The 20,227-nt window shown below is 46.4% G+C and overlaps 1 protein-coding gene across 3 annotated transcripts in view; it reads right to left on the bottom strand.

Annotated features, from left to right (window-relative positions):
- Positions 1–3,584: 3,584 nt before the first annotated feature.
- The window catches only part of LOC127191572 (protein FAM169B-like), a 102,676-nt gene continuing 86,033 nt past the window's right edge, over positions 3,585–20,227 (bottom strand). For all 3 annotated transcript variants that reach the window (XM_051148719.1, XM_051148720.1, XM_051148722.1), the window contains 3 exons: positions 16,230–16,412; positions 12,701–12,832; positions 3,585–4,135 (listed from right to left, as the gene is read on the bottom strand). In XM_051148719.1, the coding sequence (XP_051004676.1) occupies positions 4,038–4,135; positions 12,701–12,832; positions 16,230–16,412 (413 nt within the window). In that variant the 3' untranslated portion in view covers positions 3,585–4,037. The remainder of the gene's footprint in view (positions 4,136–12,700; positions 12,833–16,229; positions 16,413–20,227) is intronic.

Below are 20,227 nucleotides of genomic sequence, written 5' to 3'. Positions count from 1 at the left end.
AACATCTGTCCTATTGTTCTATTGCTGTGAGAAGACACCATGACCAAGGCAACGTAGGCAACAATGCATTTAACTGGGAGCTTGCTTACAGCTTCATCGTCATCAGGGTGGGGGTGGGGGGTCAGCAGGAAGGCAGGCCCTGTGCTGGAGTAGCTGAGAGCTTAAGATCCCAATCCACAGGCAGCAGGCAGAGAGAGAGACTGGGCCTGACATGGATTTTCAAAACTTAAAGCCCTACCCCGCCCTTTCCCACCATGACATACCTCCTCCAAGAAACTCACACCCAACCCCAGCAAGGCCACACCTCTTAATCCTTCCCAAACTGTTTCACTAACTGGGGACCAAACATTCAAATATATGACTCTATGGGTGGTGTCCTTATTAAAACTACTACACAGATAGATGATAGAGATGGATGGATGGATGATTGGATGAATAGATGGATGGATGGAAAGAATAATTTAGTGGGTCAGCTTTAGGTAGTAACAGCAGGATCATAGCTAAGAGCCAAGAATCCCATAGTTACTTGGTCCTTGAAGCCAACGCCTCAACAAGAGTCCCGCAATGGCTGTCTCTCATTGAAGGGGGGCAGGGCAGCTGATAGCTTCTTAATCCACGTGACTGGGCACCTCAGCAGGACCCATCTGGTGCTAGAAACCTAAAAGGTTCCTGGGGAGATTCTAGCCCCTGGTCCACAAAGAAAGCTCAGAGACGATGGTTCTGCTGTGCATAATGGAATAGCAGCAGCAGCAGCAATGGGCAAATCCACTCAACTGCATGAGGGAGGCCAAGGGAGCAAGTGCAGATGGGCTTCCTTTTGCACATCCTGTTTATCTGAACTGCTACCAGAAGCTGCCACCCAGTCACGGTAGGTCCTGTCACATCAATCAGGGCAGACACTTCTTCAGGTGAGGCTCCCTAGTCAGGTCATTCTAATTTATGGCAAATTGGCATTAAAATCAACCATAATACAGGGGGATTAGTATATACAATATACAAAGAAAAAAAACCTGCAAAACTTAAACACCAAAAGAAGTCAAATTCACCAGCGAACTGAACAAATAGTTATCAAAAAAGAGACATAAGAAATACAAGTGGCCAGTAAATATTCCCAAAAGTTTCCAATTTCCTTGACAAACAGGAAAATTCAAATTAAAAGCAATAATCTCAATATTGTTGTTGCACTCGATCTAAAAGCCCATGATGAGTGGATGAATAAATGCAGCACTGAATTGTAAAAGTAACTTTTTTCCTTTTTTTCAATTTATTACTATTATTTATTATAATTTATTCACATTACATCTCAATTGTAGTCCATAAAAGTAACTTTTATTCATCAGATGTAATTGTCTCAAAGGATTACTGCCTCTGTCTGCTAACCTAGGCCTACTCCTGGAAGCTTCTAGCTCCCATATAGCCAAATCTAGGCCTAGAATGTTTTCAGCCTCTGAGACTTACTGCTGAATAAGCTCACCCTTTCTAGTTCTTTCTGAACTCTGGCTGGCTGGTTCAACTCAGCGGCTTGCTCAAACTCCTCTCCAAGTTGACTGGTTCAAACTAGCTTCTCTAGCTTCTGACTTTTTGTTCTGCTTGGCCTCAAACTAACTATAGCAATCTGTTCTACTCTTCTGTCTCCTTCTCTGACTCATTCTGCCTTCACCTGTGTCTAGCTTCTTCTCTCTGCAACCTATCTCTGTACAACTGTCCCAGTAAAACTGCCTCCCCTTCCCCTCCCTCATCTCTGTGCTGCTGCCTTTTTATGTCACCTCTCCTTCCTCTCTGTTCTCCTGAGAGTTGAGCATGTCCGACTGTGTCAAATCTTTCTCTGATCCATCACTTTGTCTACCTATCAATTTGACATCACTTTCAAACATCTACCAACCAACTTTACCTTCACTGTTTAGGGTTAAAGGTGTGTGCTAAGGGCTTGTCTGTATTCTAGCCAGAGTAGCCAAGTTGCTGGATTAAAGCCCCTGTATATCGTAATCCATGTGGTAAAATATTTAGTCATAAAAAGGGAAATGGGTACTGATATGTGCTGAAACATAGGTAGACCTCTGAAAACTCTCATCCTAAGTGAAGAAAGTGAGATATGATTTCTAGTTACATGACACGTTCAGAGCAGGTGTGTCTGTAACCAGAGAATGTGGTCACCTAGGGATGGTGACACAGTGAAAAGAGAAAGGGTGCCAAGGACACAAGGCTCCTTTGGGATACTGATTGGCTGATTGGTGGCTTCAGAACCCTGAAAGCCACTTTTACATTCTATAAATTATACTAGCAAAAGCTGTTTAAAAATAATAGGAATACTCTGGGCCCTGCTGTCACAGCACTCTGGAGACTGAGATAAAAAGATGGTGTGTTTGTATAGCCTGGGCTACACAGCAAGACCCTTTCTCAAAGAGGGCAGGGGAGGAAAGCCCATATAGAAAGTAAGTAATAAAGAGAATTGACAATCTTGCATAGACAAGTTCACCACACACTGACACAAGCAAGAGTTCCTTAGGTGCCCTGTACCAGCCTAGAGCTGGCATCCACTGTGCCAACACCAGGGTGGACACTGCTCTGAGCCAGAGAACCTCTCTTAACTCCATGAGCATCTTGCAAGTCTTAAAATTAAGCTACTAATACATAGATGACTTTTACTGAGTAGTAATTTTATTAAATCCCAGAGACACTTATAAGCTAATTTTCATATAAACAGAAAATACAAAATCTTCACAACACATGAACTGCACGATAAAGGATGAATAGGGTCCCACAAAAAGCACCCCTCACAGACCTCATATGTACATGGGGACCTTGTGATCTCCCTGCACAAGGCTGCAAATTCTGCTTCTTTACAGTTGGGACCCTCCCTCTTTGCAATGTGTATTCAAGGGATGCAAACTGCTGTGGACATTCAAGAGCATCCCATCCAGAGAGAACAGTTCCCCAAGAGCATCCCATCCAGAGAGAGAGCAGTTCCCCAGGACTGAAACCAAGCCTCAGTTTAACCCCTCAAGCACAACACAGAGCTTGTCCTACAGAAAGAACATTCCATGCATGGATTAGTGGGTAGGTGGGTAGATGGATGGATGGAGAGTTGGCTAGAAGTAAGGAAGGAGCAAGAGAGGACAGACTGTGAGAGATATAGAAATAAATCAAAGGGAATATACATACATATATGTGTATGCATATGTACATATGTATACACACAGAGAGCAAAATGGGTAGAGGAAGGGGGAGAGAGGAAAAGAAGATGTAAAGGAAAACAGAAAAGAGAGGAAAGGAGAGATACATGTATGTATGCACACATACATGCATGTACATATGTAGAAATGAGCAAAGAGCTGAACGCTTTGATGACTATGTAAGATCCCACAGCATATGTCACCCAAACATTCAGGGATCGTAGAGTGCCAGACCAGCTTTCTCTAGAAGAAATCCTCCCCCAACATCCAGACAGCTGGACCCAATGGCATTGAAAGCATCATAGGCAGTACATTGGGCCTGATACAGCCAAGGCCCACAGAGGAATACTCAGCCCTGGCACTTGCCCTTAAGCAGCTCTGAAGTTCTGAGGTTACAATGGGGCTGAATGTGCAACACGGATGGACGCCATGGCCCACTCTGACCCCATTCCCACTAAGGGAAGAGGTATGGACTCCTGGGTCTCTTCACAGGGTCCCATGCATCTCTATACCATATGTTTCTGGGTAGTGGAAGCAATGGTAGTTTTAATGAATGTGCTAAAGTCTTGGCTGTGCCAACAGTTGGCTTGTAAAAGTGGTTCCCATCGAGTATTTGGCTTACCCAAGCACTTTTTCAGACTCCCTTCTCCCAGGGCCTACAAAGGGAGCCAGAGACAGGCAGGACCCATGGACGCTGTCTTCATGACCAAAGATTATTCAGGGCCACATAAATCTTCAGGATCAGATGCTGGTGAAGTCAGACGGGCCTCTGAGGGGCGAGGAGTTTGCCGCACACGCTTCCGCCATGGCTCGCCAACCAGTCCAGCCATGGCCACTGTCCTCTTGGCTCCCTTCCCCTCCATCTCATGCCAGGAAGGTCTCAGGGGCATCCCAGCTTCCTTCTCTCTTTTGACATATTCTTGGTAATTCTGTGTCATTTCTGGTTCTCTGGTGATCCACTCCTGAAATCAGAAAGTAACCCAAAGGCATTCACCTCAAACACTGATGAGGTCACGCTGGACAATGCAGGCCTAGACACTAAGGGCCCAGAGTCACCTGGCTTGGCTCATCCCCACACTTCATGCTGAGATTAAAGGAGATAAGCTATATTTGAACATACCAGCTAATCACGTGTGGGGAAATGACATTTTTGTCATGGGTGCACATATTTGCTGGATGGTCTCAAAGGACAATGCATACAAGAAGACAGAGTAGAGCCAGGATGCCATGCAGTCAGCACCAGCATTTGAGGGATGGAGAGATTCGGCTAACCACAAGTTAGGACACTCCAAAACAGCTCAGGCTGTACTGGGCATGCCCACACCTCCCATATCGTTATCCCCTACAGTAGCGAGCACGGCTTATGTGGTATTCACACCGCATTGAGTGTCCAAGTCATCTTGAGATGACATCAAGTCTATGGGAGAGTGGGTGAAACAAGGACACCATTTTACACAGGGGGCTTGAACATTCAATTTATGGCTCCCACAGACACCAAGGCACAGTTTCCAGTGTGTGTGTGTGTGTGTGTGTGTGTGTGTGTGTGTGTGTGTGTGTGTTTGTATGTTCATTTGTTTTTATTTGTTTGTTTGAGCTGGGGTGTTCCCAGGCTGTCCTTGAACTCTCCATGAAGCAAAGAAAGACCTGATCTTCCTGCCTCTACCTCCTTGGGTTAGGCTTATGGACATGCACGGTCACACCCAGTTTATACAGAGCTCGATGAACACTAGGCATTCCAAGCCTAGCTTAAATAGGAGTATCCTGTGCAATGCATGAAGCTGCTGGCAGAAGCCACAGGCTATTCAGTGAGAATCCTAGTGCTAAGGCTGGGACGCCGCCCTATGAGCTACAGGTTGGGGCTGGTGGGTGTGCAGAGGCCCTAGAACAATACAGGCCACCACACTGTGACCAGATGCCCACCAGAACTACAGGACAAGATCCTACTGCTGATGACACACGTTCTGGCCAAAGGACAAAGGAAAATCGAGTTGGCCGTGGAGGCTTCCTCCATTCTGGCCAGTCCTGCATGATGCCAGAAGGTGGAATGCTATCTGCTAGACCTGTCCTCAGTGGTCACTCTCAGCAGGGGGCCCTGCATGCTCTGCTGCTGACAGACCAGGCAGGATGGATCCACTAAGGTAATAGTGTCAAGGTGCCTGCTTTATGACTAGATGGGAGGTCTGCCCTACACAAGGAAGCTCACATCTCGCAGTGTAAGCTTGCTCAAAAGCTAGTGGCTGGGGCAGGTCATAGGCCCCAGTGGGGAAGCTATTGCTGGAGCTTTACTAAGTGGACATGATGTACCTGTTGAAATACCCATTGAGTAGCCAGATGGTGGCTGGGCATGCCTTTCATCCCAGTACTTGGGAGGCAGAAGCAGCTTGTGAGTTCAAGGCCAGCCTGGTGTACTGCATGAGTTCTAAGATTGCCAGGAATGTTACACTAAGAAACCGGGTCTCTTGAAAAACAAATGCTCATGGGTGCTGCTGCTGTCAGCTTTGGTCAGAAAAATCTTCATTTTGCAGTGGTGAGAGCAGACTACAGGGAATCATAAGAGCTAAGAATAACTGACAGATGAGGGCTCTGCCTACAATGTGACACCCTATCACCCCTCCAAGGTTCAGGGGACATCGCAGAAAAGATGGCGAAAAGGAGGGGCCAGCTAGAGTAAGAGGCAGAGTGCTGTGGAATAATGTCTTCCAAGCCTGAGCTTAGCAGCCTGAGCGCATGCGCAAGACCTACAGAAGGCTCCCGCCTCTCAATATCCTGTGACAGATCCAGGATGGGCTCCTGAGGCCCCACCCCTCCCCGAGGATTCATAGGCAGCAACTGGCTGAAAGAAGGGGCAAGACATCTTCAGGGATGCAGCACGTCAGTGGTGGAGCACATCAATGGTGTAGCGGATCAGTGGTGTAGCATGAAGGTGTAAAGAGGACCAGGTAGGAGAAGGAAGGGGGTCAGTGGGAGATGGGGTGGGGGGGAATAAAGGGTAACAGGCAATGGCTATGATCAAAATACATTATATACAAGTAGGAAATGTTATAATAAAAGTGAGATTGATTCATATATGCCAACATATTTTTAAGTTGCATTCTGACTTTGAGTGTGCAGCCATCCCCAGACACACACACACACACACACACACACACACACACAAACACACACACTCACACTCAAATACTCCAGAATCCCTCCACTTCCTCTAAAAGGAAATTTTGAAACTAAGTGACCAGAAGAAAAGGCCAACTATATACTCTCTGCTCAGAGCCCTGGTGGGGCCCCACGTTACCCCATCTTTCTGTTGGAAGACAAAGAATACAGGTAGCCCTTTCTGCCAGGTAGCAAAAGGGCTTATGTTTACCCGTGTACAGCTGTCAACGATGATGCAAGACTTACTGGAATATCTTACGCCCCTGGCAAGTCTTCTATCCCAGAATCATCTAGTTAGCAGAGTGAGCCATGTTGCTTCACTCGTGTAAGAGTTTAGAGTGGACTCTTTAAGGATTTGAGAGCAATGACCTGGTGTGCCACTGGCTTCATGGGAAATGCCAAGTCTTACCAAATATTGCGCTAAGGCACTAAGTAAGATTCTTTAACCTTCCTTCCCCTCAAAACTCCAGTCACAAAAAAAAAAAAAAAAAAAAAAAAAAAAAAAAAAAAAAAAAAAACCCCTCCAGTCGCCTAGAGGACGCAAAGACCAACCTTGATGCTCCTCTTTCTAGCACCTGGACGGGGAAGCAGGAAAGAAAGAGGAGGTGGGTTGGCTTTGCTTTTGTTCTGCTTGAAACCTGTGTGAAGGTTTGAAATTCAGATTTTTCACTAATTCTCTAATGACACCGGGATCAGGCTCCTGGATTTCTCCAGGCTTCATAAGTGCTTGTGTAGCTGAGAGAAGAGATCATCAAAAGTCTAACTATAAAGGTCTCTTCTTACCCCATTCCCTCTATCCCTGAGACAGGGAGAGTTTTAAGCATTAATCAACATCATCACAGCCCACTGCCAAGGAGGAGCCCACAGCCTGGGTGTCTAGGGAGCTTGGAGCTACCAGGCACTGACTTAAAAAGGCAAGATGATGGCTAAGGGGACGGGAAGGCTGGGGAATGGTGCATCGCTACTGTACCTTATGACTTTCTCCATTATCTGACTGTGTGGGTCCACCACTCTGAGAAGTTTGCCCAGGAGCGTTCAGAGTGCCTGTGTCCTCTTCAGAGCATTCTGGGTGCCCTGTGCTCCCTAAACAAGAGAACGGGATGAGCAATGGGGCTCCCTCCAACCCTCAGGACCCCTCCCAACACGTTGATGCTGAGGCCCCACTCCATCCTCTTGGTCCTCACTTTGGCCTTTGCTAAAGTGCTCTCCCCGTGAGGACGGCTGCAAGGTGTCAAGGGACACAAAGTGGTAGGTGTGTTTTTTATAAGCTGTATAAATCAGCTAAACTTGGCTTAGCAAAATCCTTGAGCACGCTTTGCCTCTCTCTAATACAGTGTCACACAGGAGTAACCGCCCATGGACTTACTAGTTTATAAGTTGAGTGCAGGGGCATGGTGAGCCTCGTCTACTTACTCTGTAATGCCTAAGAAAGTGCCTGCCTGCACTGTGAACTATGGTCAAGTGAAATGATGGAAGAACGCATGAAAAGATGGGTAAGTGGTCTCTTTGTGTGTTGCAAAATAATTCATGCTAGCAAAGATCAAATGTTTAGCTGTATTCCACGCCTAACCAATTAGTGTCCCGTTGTTTTTAATACACTAATTGGAAAGATACATGCGAGTACATCAAAGTTAAGCGCCTGCTGCCATTTCAGGACTGCAATGCAGAAAAGTGACCACTAGAGGGAGCCATAAAACCTTCCTTAGAACAGCATTCAGGTTAGGTAGGCTCCCCACGTTCCCAGGCATACTGACTGGATCACCATAAAATTGCCTTTGCTGCTGTTCTATTTAATGTATAGCTAAAGGGACAACCTTAAACGATAGTAGGACTCCAGTTTGCTGGCCCTCCGACTTAGTAAACCAGGCCCACCCACCCACCCTCCCATTTCAAATTATTCACATCTCTGTATACATAACCCATCTCCGGTTTTTTTGGTTTGGTTTGGTTTGGTTTGGTTTTTCTACATAAGCAGTAAGTGGAAGAAAAGCGTTTTTCCCGTGGATGACAAGTGAATATAATAAATTCATCTGAAAAAAAGGAAAATAAAATTGTGAACCTTTAAAAGGAAATAAATTAGAGCCGTATGCAATGATTTCCCACCTCCAGGAAAAGAAATTTTTTTTGCCCTGCAAAAGAACATTTCCTTGTTGACATATTCAATTTCATCCCCTCCAGTTACGAGACTTCAGGCATGTGCAGACTGACTGAGAAATCACATCAGAAGGAATTATGATCCTATCGGTCAAGTTTCAAAGGCTTCCCATGAAACTGAGGGGGGGGGGCAGGGATTTCCCACAAACTCCTCTCTCAAAGGGTCTGAAAAAAAAGTCCAAAAATTATCCAGGGTCATTACAAGCCACAGATGTTATCAACAGCCAGGGCTGTGCAAACTTGAAAAAGCCCCTGCCCACAAATAAAGCCGACTCACAGGCAGATTCTCAGGCATCTGCATGAAGCCCTAAAAACGTGTACGGCTGCGACTTCTCCAAACTCATTAGAGGCTATGGACTCCGTCGGGGAGGCCTGCTTAGAGTTCCCATTTTACACACACACAAAGTTGTAGAGGCCCTCTAAAACAACAGCGGTCCTCACCCTCAGGCGCGGCCCCTTTAAGGGGTGGGGAGGGGGGGTCAAACAATTCTTTTACAGGGGTCACATATCAGATACCCTAGTATCAGATATTTACGTTATGATTCGTAACAGTAGCAAAATTACAGTTATGAAGTAGCAGCGAAAATAACTTTATGGTTGGGGTCACCACAACATGAGAAGCTGTCTTAAAGGGTCGCAGCATTAGGAGGGTTGAGAACCACTGCTGTAAAAATAGCAGAAATATAGGAGCAAGGGTTAGAATAGAGAAAATGAGTTCAAAAAAAGAACTCTAAAAAGCACTGGTTAATTAAAGATTAAAATAAAGTAACATGATGAGATGCCCAAGATAGAGAACATTCTGGAATGTGCAAGACCTATGAGAAATCCTAGTTGATCTCCGTGAAGAGGGAACCCAACAAGAAACAGATCGTGCCCAGCATCTCTGCAGATTTCTGATTGCAGCCCTCAGCCCCTGCTCACCAACTGGGGAAACCCGGCTGGTAGCCGAAGGCCCACCCAGTGCACTGAACTGCCTGGGAGCCCTGAGCGTGACACTGGAAACAAAACCAGGATTTAAAGAATAAAAAAACACCTTTAATTTTTTTTTTTAATCAAAACTACAGAATTTGAGTGAACTAATTATAGCCTGCAGAGGACGTTGTACCGTTCTCTGTTGAAAGTCCTCTCATTTGCTGATTAAAAGTAGGAGTCAGTGACGCTCGTTCGGAGTAGATTAAAGTTTGGCATCTGATTCCCAGACCAGCTTCCTCCGATCAGACCACGCGGGCTCCCAACTCTTGAAATAAACCCCAATGTAATTCTCCAGGAGGAAGCCATCTCCCCAATTAAGCCAAAATAGCCTCCTCCCTGCCCAGCCCCCGTGGCCAAGTGATTTTCACGTGCTGATATGCATTTCCTTTTCCACTCCCAGCCATGGAACGGCTGGCTGTGTCTGTCTAAGCACAAAGCTGGACCCTCATTTGTGAAACTGTAAACCTGTGCGACTGGCCAGCCCCATGCCCAGGGGCACAGGCTGGCATCCCTTCCCTCCTAACACACTGCCGCAGGGCAAGTCACTTAACTGCCTCATTAGAATCACAGCCACAGCTCTGCCTGCCTCCTTCCCTGGCGCCCTTCACCTCGTTAATATCTGAAAGGACCCATTAAGCCTTACAGCTGAAGGGTGCCGTTAAGGCAAGGCCTGTCGCTATTATCATCAATAAGGTCTGGGGCACTTGCCTGTCACCACCTGAGTTAAGTCAGTCAGCCATGTAGTAGCAAGTCACCTGCACCTCCTGCCTAGCCGCCTCTTAATGAGCCACCTGCGGCACCGAAGGAAAGAAAAGCTACTGCTTTAACTTAGGGCAGTGCATTTAAACTGCTGGAAACTCATCTCCTGGGGACAGGCGATGTCCAGGCATCTTAGCCCTACCCTGTCCCCTGAGAGGCCTGGCTAAATAAGCCTAGCTGACTCCATGATAGGCTTCAGTTTCTTATTGGTTCAGACCAGGCCTAAGTCTCTCCACTCACTCCTTGGAGGTGAGCTCAGCAGTCTCTGAGAAAGCGGCAGGAAATGGGCAGCCAATCAGAGATGACCTAGCCACCTGGCCAGAGCAAGATAAGTTTCCTTAAGGTTGCTTTACTGCTGGTCTATTTGCTTATGGAACATTTACGGCTGGTCTGGAAATCTCCTGCCTTATGATTAACTCAAGACCGCTGACTAGGGTCGCTCCAATTTACTCAGTTTGCCCCAGCTTTCTAGTTTGAATGCTCCAGTCGTGTTAAAGATTGCCTTGGAAAGCCCGTGATGCCTTTAAAAAGAGGCCACAAGCTCACCTCGGGATCATCATTGTGGCTAAGTGGTGACCCCAGCATGCTGGATTTCTGCAGAATAAACGTTCTTTGTTGCTTGCATATTATTTGAGTCTGGGGTCTTTTCTTCAGTCCATTCAGGACCCTAATACCCCTTACATAGAACCTGTAGAGGTGTAAACTCTTCCCCACGTGGGAGCCAGAAAGACACAAGTGGATCATGGAACAAGCACGCTTGCACTCCCCCTTTGGGCATCTCAAGGTCCTGCCTCCTCTGGGGAACCTGCCATCAAAATCCTACCTTGCTCCCTCTAAGATTCCCCCTATCCAAACCTCACTGACAAGCCACGGCACTGTCTGGAGCCACCCAGAGCTGGGGACAGCAGGGTCAACAGGAGATGGACAGTGGTGCATCTGTGGGGCATGATAGCGTGTTGCTGCTAAAAAAAAATGAAGATGGCTACCATTGTCCCATGAACTCACAGCAACCATGATGACCTGCACAAGATCAAGCTAATCAAAACCATCACGATGAAAGAATCGCTGGCAAGGCCCCAGCTTTAGCTGAGGGGCTACTGGTAGTTGGGGGTGCCTAGTGGGGAGCGTTATTCTCCTTTGGGCTGTGGCCACTTGTAGACTGCACAGTCTCCAGTGGTTAGCCTCACACCCAAACACATATATGTAGTGCTAATTAGATGCAATGAGATATAAAATGTTTTAAGCAATTTAAAAAGATGACATGAAGTTAGGGAGACTGGAGATAATCATAAAGCATTGTGTACATATATGAAATCCACACAAAAAGTAAATAATGATGATGATGATGATGATGATGATGATGATGATGGGCTGAGATGATGAGATGGCTCAGTCAGCAATATGCCTGCTGTGTAAGCTTAAAGATCTGAGTTCGAATCCTCTGCTCCTATGTAAAAGCCAGGCACAGTGGCTAACTTTTATAACCCCAGCACAGTGGGGGAGGGGAGATACACCTGGAGCTCACTGGCCAGCTGTTCTAGCTGAATCAGTGAGTGCCAGATTCACTGAGGCTCACTAAAAGTCTCAAAAGCAAAAATTAAAGAGGCAGGGGGATCTTTGTGAGTTCGAGGCCAGCCTGGACAGCCAAAGCTACCTATCTCAAAAAACAAAACAAAACGCAAAAAAAGAGAGAGCAAGTGCCAGTTTAATAATAATAATTTTTTAAATAGCAAAAAAAGCCAGAAACAGTATCAAACACCTGTAATCCCAGCACTTTGGGAAGCAGAGGCAGGCAGATCTCTGTGAGTTCGAGTCTAGCCTGGTCTATAAGGCAAGTCCAGGACATCCAAGGCTACACAGAGAAATCCTGTCTCAGAACACTAAAAAAAGAAGAAGAAATTAAAATGGAGAATGACAGAGGAAGACACCCGATATCAACATCTGGGCTCTGGGCAAATGTATATATACCTCACACACATACCCACGCACAGTGTTTTACACAGCACTATGCAACACTACTGTGTGGCTGTGTGCACACCCTGTACAGGAGGGAGAATGAAAACTGGCTTATCACAGAAGACCTTAACCATCTTTTGACTTCTCAACCAAGTGTACATGTTATTCCCTCAAAATGACATTTGCACTTGATCCTCAGCCACACAGAAGAGGAGAAAAGAGAGAGAGAGAGAGCATCTGTGGACACATCAGTGGTCTATCTAGTCTAATTGGGAACAGGGAGATCATAGAGTGTCCAGTCCCTAAACTGAGGAAGGTCTTTTGGTGCCATTCAAATGAGATGATAATGAGGGGGAAACAGACAAAGAACAAATGCCCCAGACGCGTCTAAGTCCCTCCTCTGTCCTGCGACATACTCAAAAGCAGTAACATCTACAGGAATCAGGCTCAGTTAATGTTAGCAAAACTGTCCCCATTTGGGGCAGCTACGGATGCTACAGTGACTAGACCTCTGAGCCAATGCCCACCCCACTCACCATCTTGAAGTTTTGCCTCCTGAAGATAAACCTTGAGCCAGATGTTGAAACGCTGGCCCCAGGCTCCTGGGGGCTCCACCTCCCACAAGCGCCCTCTCTCACCTGGATAGGTCAACAGGAACTGCCTGAGGACTGAAAGAGAAAGGCGAACCTTGAGTCAGACCCCTGCCCACTCTGGTTCAGGCAGCCAGCTCTCTTTGGGTCCTTCCATCTAGCCCTTCTATGGCTACCCTCCATATACCCTCTATGGCCTGACTCTGCGGCACCCGAACACGTTTGTCACCAGCTTCCCATGGGTACAGAATCATCCTTGTTGTCATCTCTGTCAGAGGAAAGGCCTTTTTTTGTTTGTTTGTTTGGTTGGTTGGTTGGTTTTTTCAAGACAGGGTTTCTTTGTGCAGCCTTGGCTGTCCTAGACTCACATTGTAGACCAGGCTGGCCTCGAACTCACAGGGATCCACCTGCCTCTGCCTCCTGAGTGCTGGGATTAAAGGCTTGCGCCACTACTGCCAGCAGAGGAAGGTCTTGTGTGCTGTGTTTTCAGATGCTGGTTACCACCCTGCACTGTTTTAAATGTTGAACCATCTCCTGTATCCACATGATATAAGGAATGTTCCCCAATTATCCCTGACTGGTTAATAAAGATGCTGAAGCCTGTGATTGGGCAGAAGAGAGGTGGGCGGGACTTAGGTTCCTGCACTTGGGGTCTCAGAGAGGAAGAGAGGAAGGAGTCACCCCGGGGCAAGATAGAGGATGAGCATTTGACCATGAGGACAGACTGATGAAAAAGAAGCAGCCCAAACGAGCTATTGGCAAGTAACTTGGGACGTGTAGCTTGGAGATATAAAACAGCTTAGAGGGCTGGTATCTGTCCAACTCCAGTGTTTTAGGCTTATAAAATAAATCACAGTCTTTCTGTGACAATTCTTTTGGGAGCTAACGAGGTTAAGAAAAAAACTGTTGCTTTATTAATCCATGTTAGAAATTTCAGACTCTCACTTCCATCCATCCTGCACTGAGTTTCCAGGGCTGCAACTATGAAACTGCCATTCCTTGGTATCCCTTAAAGGTGCCAAATCCAAAGATTTACATAAAATGTTCAAGTTAGCCAGGCATGGTGGCACATGCCTTTAATCCCAGCACTCAAGGAGGCAGAGGCAGGCAGATCTCTGAGTTCAAGACCAGCCTGGTCTACAAAGCAAGTCCAGGACAGTCAACGCCACACAGAGAAAGCCTGTCTGGGGGGTGAAGGGGGGGAGGAGAATAAAATGTTAGGCATGGTTTTTGCATGGACAGTACACACATCTCCCTGTGGACATTCCAACAGCCAGATGCCTTTCCGCACCTGATGCAATGTAGATGCCATATCAGTAGCTGTTAGACCGTGATGCTCAGGGGACAATGGCAGTAGAAAAGTCCATACATGTTCAGTACAAGTGTCATTTTTTTTAAAGGTTTTCAAGCCATAGTTATCGACTTCTCAGATATGACAGGCTGTCAGCACCATGACAACACAAGTTGCTTTTTGGAGGCTGGGCACCTTGGGTTGGATCATCCGAGGCTTCCCCTGAGCTTCCTGTGTATCTTCTCAGTGTCCTCACTCCACCATGTAGTGCAGCCCTTGGGGCTTCTCTTCTTAAAAGGGCACCCGTAGTGGCTATCCTTGGCTGGGCCCTTGACTACATCAACTAAAACGCAGATCCTTGATGTGGGGAGATCCACCTTGAATCTGACCCACACTTTCTGCTAACAACCTGTATAGAAGGCACGGAAGAAGGAAGCTTGCTCTCCTTGCCTGCTTGCTCTCACTGGCAAATCCATTCCCTCACTGGCATTAGAGCTGACTTCTTCAGGATTCCAGTGAATACCAAAGACCAGCTAAGACATCTAGCCTGCTGAATTCATTGGATTAGCTGACCAATATCTCTAATCTATTGTAGTAAATCACATACATATATACATACATACATACATACATACATACATACATACATAAGTAAGCCATTCTAATAAATTCCATATATATTTATATAAGTATTATGTTTCATTTTGTAAGTTCTGTTCCTCTAGAGCAGTGGTTCTTAGCCTTCCTAACCCTACAACCTTTTTTTTTTAATTCCTACAACCTTGTAATACTGTTCCTCATGTTGTAGTGACCCCCTGACCATAATCATTTTTGTTCCTACTTCATAACCTTTATTTTGTTTCTGTTATGAATCCTAATATCTGTGTAAATATCTGTGTCTTCTGATGGTCTTAGGCAACCCTGGTGGAAGGGTCATTTGACAACACACACACACACACACACACACACACACACACACACACACCCAAGGTCACGGCCCACAGGTTGAGAACCACTACTGTAGGCTCTTGAAGGCTGGTAGACTGTCCACATTTCCTGGTTGGTATACACAGGTTATGCTGGGTAGCACGAGTGTAGCATGCCCTGCCCTCCTAGCTTGACCAGCCTAACTTCTCATCAGAGGAAGCCAGCTCCAGTGGTAGAGCTCTTGGGTGGTTGGAGCTGGGCATCAGAAAGTGGTGATCCCAGGAGAAATGGGTGCCAGCTCTATCTGTTTCCAATGAAAAAGGAGTCCCCGCCAAGCCCCAGCACAGTTCCTGGGTCCCATGTGTCCCTGAGATATGTGTTGCTGATTACATACATTCCTCCACTTATGGTGAAGTTATATCCCAAAACAGCTGCTTAAGTGGGTGATGTGTAGCAATGCATGGGCTACATACAGTCTACAGAGCAGATTGACTCTCTTAACGCTAGAGGGCCGCCGAGATGGCTCAGCTGCCTCGGGCTTGCTGCACAAGCCAGAGGACCTAAGTTCAAGCCCTGAAACGATGGAAGAAGGAAAAAAATTAATTCCTGAAAGTTCATCTCTGACCTCAACCTGAACACCAGGGCATGTGAGCATTCTTGTGTACACAAAAGCACACATACACACACATAAACACATATACACACAACACACACATGCACATAATACACACATATACACACAACACACACATTTTTAAAAACATTTTAAAGAAGCTGGGCGCAGTGGCACACACCTTTAATCCCAGCACTCAGGGACGTAGAGGCAGGAGGATCACTGAGTTTGAGGCCAGCCTGGTCTACAGAGTGGTATCATGGTGAGTCAAGGACCACCTGCCTTTTCAAGTGTAATTATTTCTGAAGCTCAGAAAGGTCCCCTTTTCTTTTCTTTTCTTTTCTTTTTTTTTTTTTTTTTTTTTTTTTTTCTCGAGACAGGGTTTCTCTGTGTAGCCTTGGCTGTCCTGGCCTCACAGAGCTCCACCTGCCTCTGTCTCCCAAGTGCTGGGACTAAAGGTGTGTGCCACCCTTTTCAGATCAGACATGACATCTCTGGTCATGCTGAGGCTGTGGGAAAGAGAGGCTCTCAGTATCCATCTCCCCAGATGAACCCTGAGACTCTCCCGCATCAGTAGCCTCAGTGCACCTGTGCTAGCAGTCACCATTACCCAGACGCTCACAGAGGACACAGATGGGGGTTACCTTTGTACATTGCAGGAGATATAGGACAGCTGATACCCAGGGCTTCATCTTCTTGAAAAGTATCACAGAAGTCCCTCAGCATGGCTGTCCCCAAGCCTTGGCAACGGTTCTTCCTCCTCACAAACACGGTGTCAAAGACAGGCAGCAGGTAACATGCACTGGTGCCACCACCACAGAGGCTGCCTGCAGGAAAGCAAGAGACACATGCTGTGCCCCAGGCCATGTACTAACTTGCTCAGACCTCAAGGGTCCAGCCAGGGTCACTGTGCCCACCTGGGAGCAGAATTAACTTACAAACAATGATAAGACACCAGATCACTCCAAACTACCAGTTCTCTAGTGCCACCCCCGCCCCTCGTGTTTTCCTCAAAGACCCACATAACTCACTGTTCCAAGCACAGAAAATAGACTGCGTCTCAGACATGAAAACACAATCTAGGAGACTGAGCATCACCAAAGCCTTGGAGATGCAGCCAGATCTCTCCCCTCACTGAGACCCTTCAAGCCGAGAATGTTTATCTAAACAGCATCAAAGTTCTCCCTGCAAAGGTGAAGCCAGTCCACAGTGCGGGCAGAGAGACCAGCTGGAGCTGACACTAGGTAAAGACTTGTTTCAGTTACTTCAACAAAGGCTTATGGTGTCCAGTTCCGGCAAAACACATGGCCCGCCCAAACTCGTGAACCCCCGCACACTTCCTGTGAATCACGATTGATGGCTGCATCCGAGCACGAAAGGCCAGATTTTGCACCCTTTCCACTTCCACCTTGAACATAACTGTACTGCGACCAATGTTAGCATCCACATGGTGGTCAGCTCCTACTGGAAGAGGCAGTACTTGTCCCTGTCAAGAATCAGAAGAGGAATACCTTCCCAAGCCTGAAAGAGTCTAACTAGATGCCCTGAAGTAAAAGGTCCACAATACTATGGAAAATTGGTCCCACGGCCGCAACGGTTCCCTTCTTACACCCACACACCTGTTTCCATCAAGAATTGGGGTCTGTTTTCCCATGCCATCTAGGCTAGCTTGTGACTCTCTCTAGCAACAGAGTGAGATAGAGTGATAGATGATGTACCAACAGAGCCTGGGTCTCATGGGGTCCAGGGTACCGCAAATCCTCCCTCACATCCTTATCTCCATCACAAAAGCAAGTACAGACCAACCTGCTACCATGAAAGAAATGTGGCTCAGGAGCCCTGCTGGTCCCAGCCTACCTCTAGTTAGCCCAAGAAACAGACACACCTATCTGACACCCAGATCACCATGCTTTCATAGGAAGCCATCAAGACTCAAAAGCCATGCAGCTAAGCACAGCCTAAAGTGCCAAAACTAAAGAATATGGGGTTACATGAAGTCATTCTTTTATGGCATGAATGGGGGCACAGTCTATCTCCACCAAGGAGCCACTATTCAATTAAGGCAGTAACTGTAAAAAAAAGCATTTGGGATTTCTCCTTCAACATGCCTGAAGAGATAGTATCAGTTTGTTTGAAAATTTACAGCTTGGGTTTCTATAGGATGAGAACAGTGTCACCCTAATATGAAATCTTCTGGAACCAAGAAGGTTTAAATTTAAATAAAGATACAAGTCTTCTAAGCATAGAATTAAAGAGAAGAAAATAGGCCAGGCTTGGTGGCGCACGCCTTTAATCCCAGCATTCGGGAGGCAAAGGCAGGAGGATCACTGTGAGTTCGAGGCCAGCTTGGTCTACAAAGTGAGTCTAGGACAGCCAAGACTACACAGAGAAGGACTGTCTCAGAGAGAGAGAGAGAGAGAGAGAGAGAGAGAGAGAGAGAGAGAGAGAAGAGAGAGAAAGAGAGAGAGAAATTGTATGTATGTATGTATGTATGTATGTATGTATGTATGTATGTATGTGCCTTGAAAATGAAAGTGTAAATTATGGAGGGAAATTAAGCATCTAGATAAAGGAAAAGAGATATCATGTTGATGGATCAGGTGACTCAAAAGTGTTTTCCCCTAAAATTATTCTATAAGTTCAAAGCCAGCCCCAACAAAATCCCAGCATGCTTTGGGTTGCTGGTACTAAATGTTATGTGAAATGGAAGGGTTCCTGGACAACCAACATTGCTTGAAAAGGAGCAGAGCTGGAAATCTAGTAGTGCCCATTTTATGGCTTCATCAGGTGACCAGCAAAGAACTACAGATCAACGGCAAAACCGAGAAGGCAGAGACCAACTCTTTTTTATGTTATCTTAGCTGTCCTGGACTACTCATTTTGTAGACCAGGCTGGCCTCAAAATCACAGCAATCCACCTGCCTCTGCCTCCCGAGTGCGGAGATTAAAGGCGTGCACCAGCCACGCCTAACTTGAGACCAACTCTTTTAAAACTGTTTTTCATTACTTATTTTTTTCATCATGTGTGTGTGACAGAAAGCATGTCATACTGCACACATGTGTGATGGCAGGTGCGCAGAGGTTAACTTGTAGGAGTCAGCTCTCTCCTACCACGTCAGTTATGGGGCTAGAACTCGTGTCTCCAGGCTTGGCAGCAAAGCCTTTTACCCACTGAGCCAGCTTGCCAGACCCGGAAATCAATTCTACTACATTAAATAGCACAGGAGCTAAGACAAATTTATGGGGGAAAAAAAAATTTTTTTTTTGCCACAAATAACAGTGAAATGATTTGATACACAAAACGTGCTGCTTCCTCCCTTGTCGCCCATTACTGGAGGAGGAAGACGCTCCTGAGAGCAGGCAAACATTCTATCTGATTGCAGCTCCCTGACAGTCTGGAAAAGGCCAGCCTGCAGAGGTGAGCAAAAGATGATGGTTGCCAAGGTAGACGTAGGAGATGAGCTGTTGGAGCACAGTGGATACTCGGGACGCAGGCTGCCCCAGATCCTGCAGAGCATTAAATGTGTGCGTAGACACAGAATATCCAACACTACAGGTGAACTCTCATGTACACCGTGGCCTCTGGCTTAACAATAGCTTGATCTGTGGGCTGACTTGTGTCCCCCAACAGCCACATGCTGGAGTTGAAACCCTTCAGAATATGACTGTATTTAGATTAAAATGCTTTTAAAGATGGACTGGGGTTTAATGGCAGCCTATTAGGCGTCACCCTCATCCAATATGGCTGCTGTCCATATAAGAAAAAGAATAACTGTGGACCAAGAGAAATTCAGCAGAGATACATGGTGAAAAAGTAGCTAAAGGCTAACTAAGGAGAGGCCTCAGGAGAGGATAGAGATGCTGCCATCTGGAACCTGGACTTTGAACCTCCAGAACTAGGTGAAAATAAATTCCTGTTGCTTCTATCTGAGGGCTGTGCCTTTTGTGGCAATATACGTGCAATTATCACACATAACTAAACACACTGTGCTGGTTACTTTTTGTCAACTTGAAATAAACTAGAGTCACCTAAAAAGAGGGACTCCCAACTGAGGAGTGGTCACCACTAGGTGGGCTGGTGACCATTTCTATGGGACATTTTCTTGACTAGTGACTGGTGTGGGAGGAGTGAGCCCACTGTGGGTGGTCCTATACCTAGGCAGGAAGATCCTGGATGCTATAAGAAAGCAGGCTGGCCGGGCGAGGTGGCACACACGTGCCTTTAATCCTAGCACTCGGGAGACAGAGGCAGGTGGATCTCTGTGAGTTCAAGGCCAGCCTGGTTTACAAACCGAGTCCAGGACAGCCAAGGCTACACAGAGAAACCCTATCTTGAAAAACAAAACAAAGCAAAGCAAAATAAAAAAAAACAAAGAAAGCAAGTTGAGCAGGCCATGGGAGACAAGCCAGTAAGCAGCACCCCTCAGTGGCCTCTGCTTCAGTGCCTGCCTTGATGCCCCTAAGTTACCTGGAAATAAACCCCCTTTTCCAAAGTTGCTCTTTATCATGGAATTTATGTCAGCAATGGAAGAAAACTAGATCGCAGTGGAACCAGAGGAGATTAACTCCAGGAAAACTGCTCTTTTGCCTCAATATTGTCCCATAAATCTAAAGCTGCTCTAAAATACAGTAGCCCTTTCTT

This window comes from Acomys russatus, chromosome 7, assembly GCF_903995435.1.
Source record: "Acomys russatus chromosome 7, mAcoRus1.1, whole genome shotgun sequence".
In the NCBI taxonomy this organism is placed as follows: domain Eukaryota; kingdom Metazoa; phylum Chordata; class Mammalia; order Rodentia; family Muridae; genus Acomys; species Acomys russatus.
This window is presented reverse-complemented; position numbering and strand designations above follow the sequence as displayed.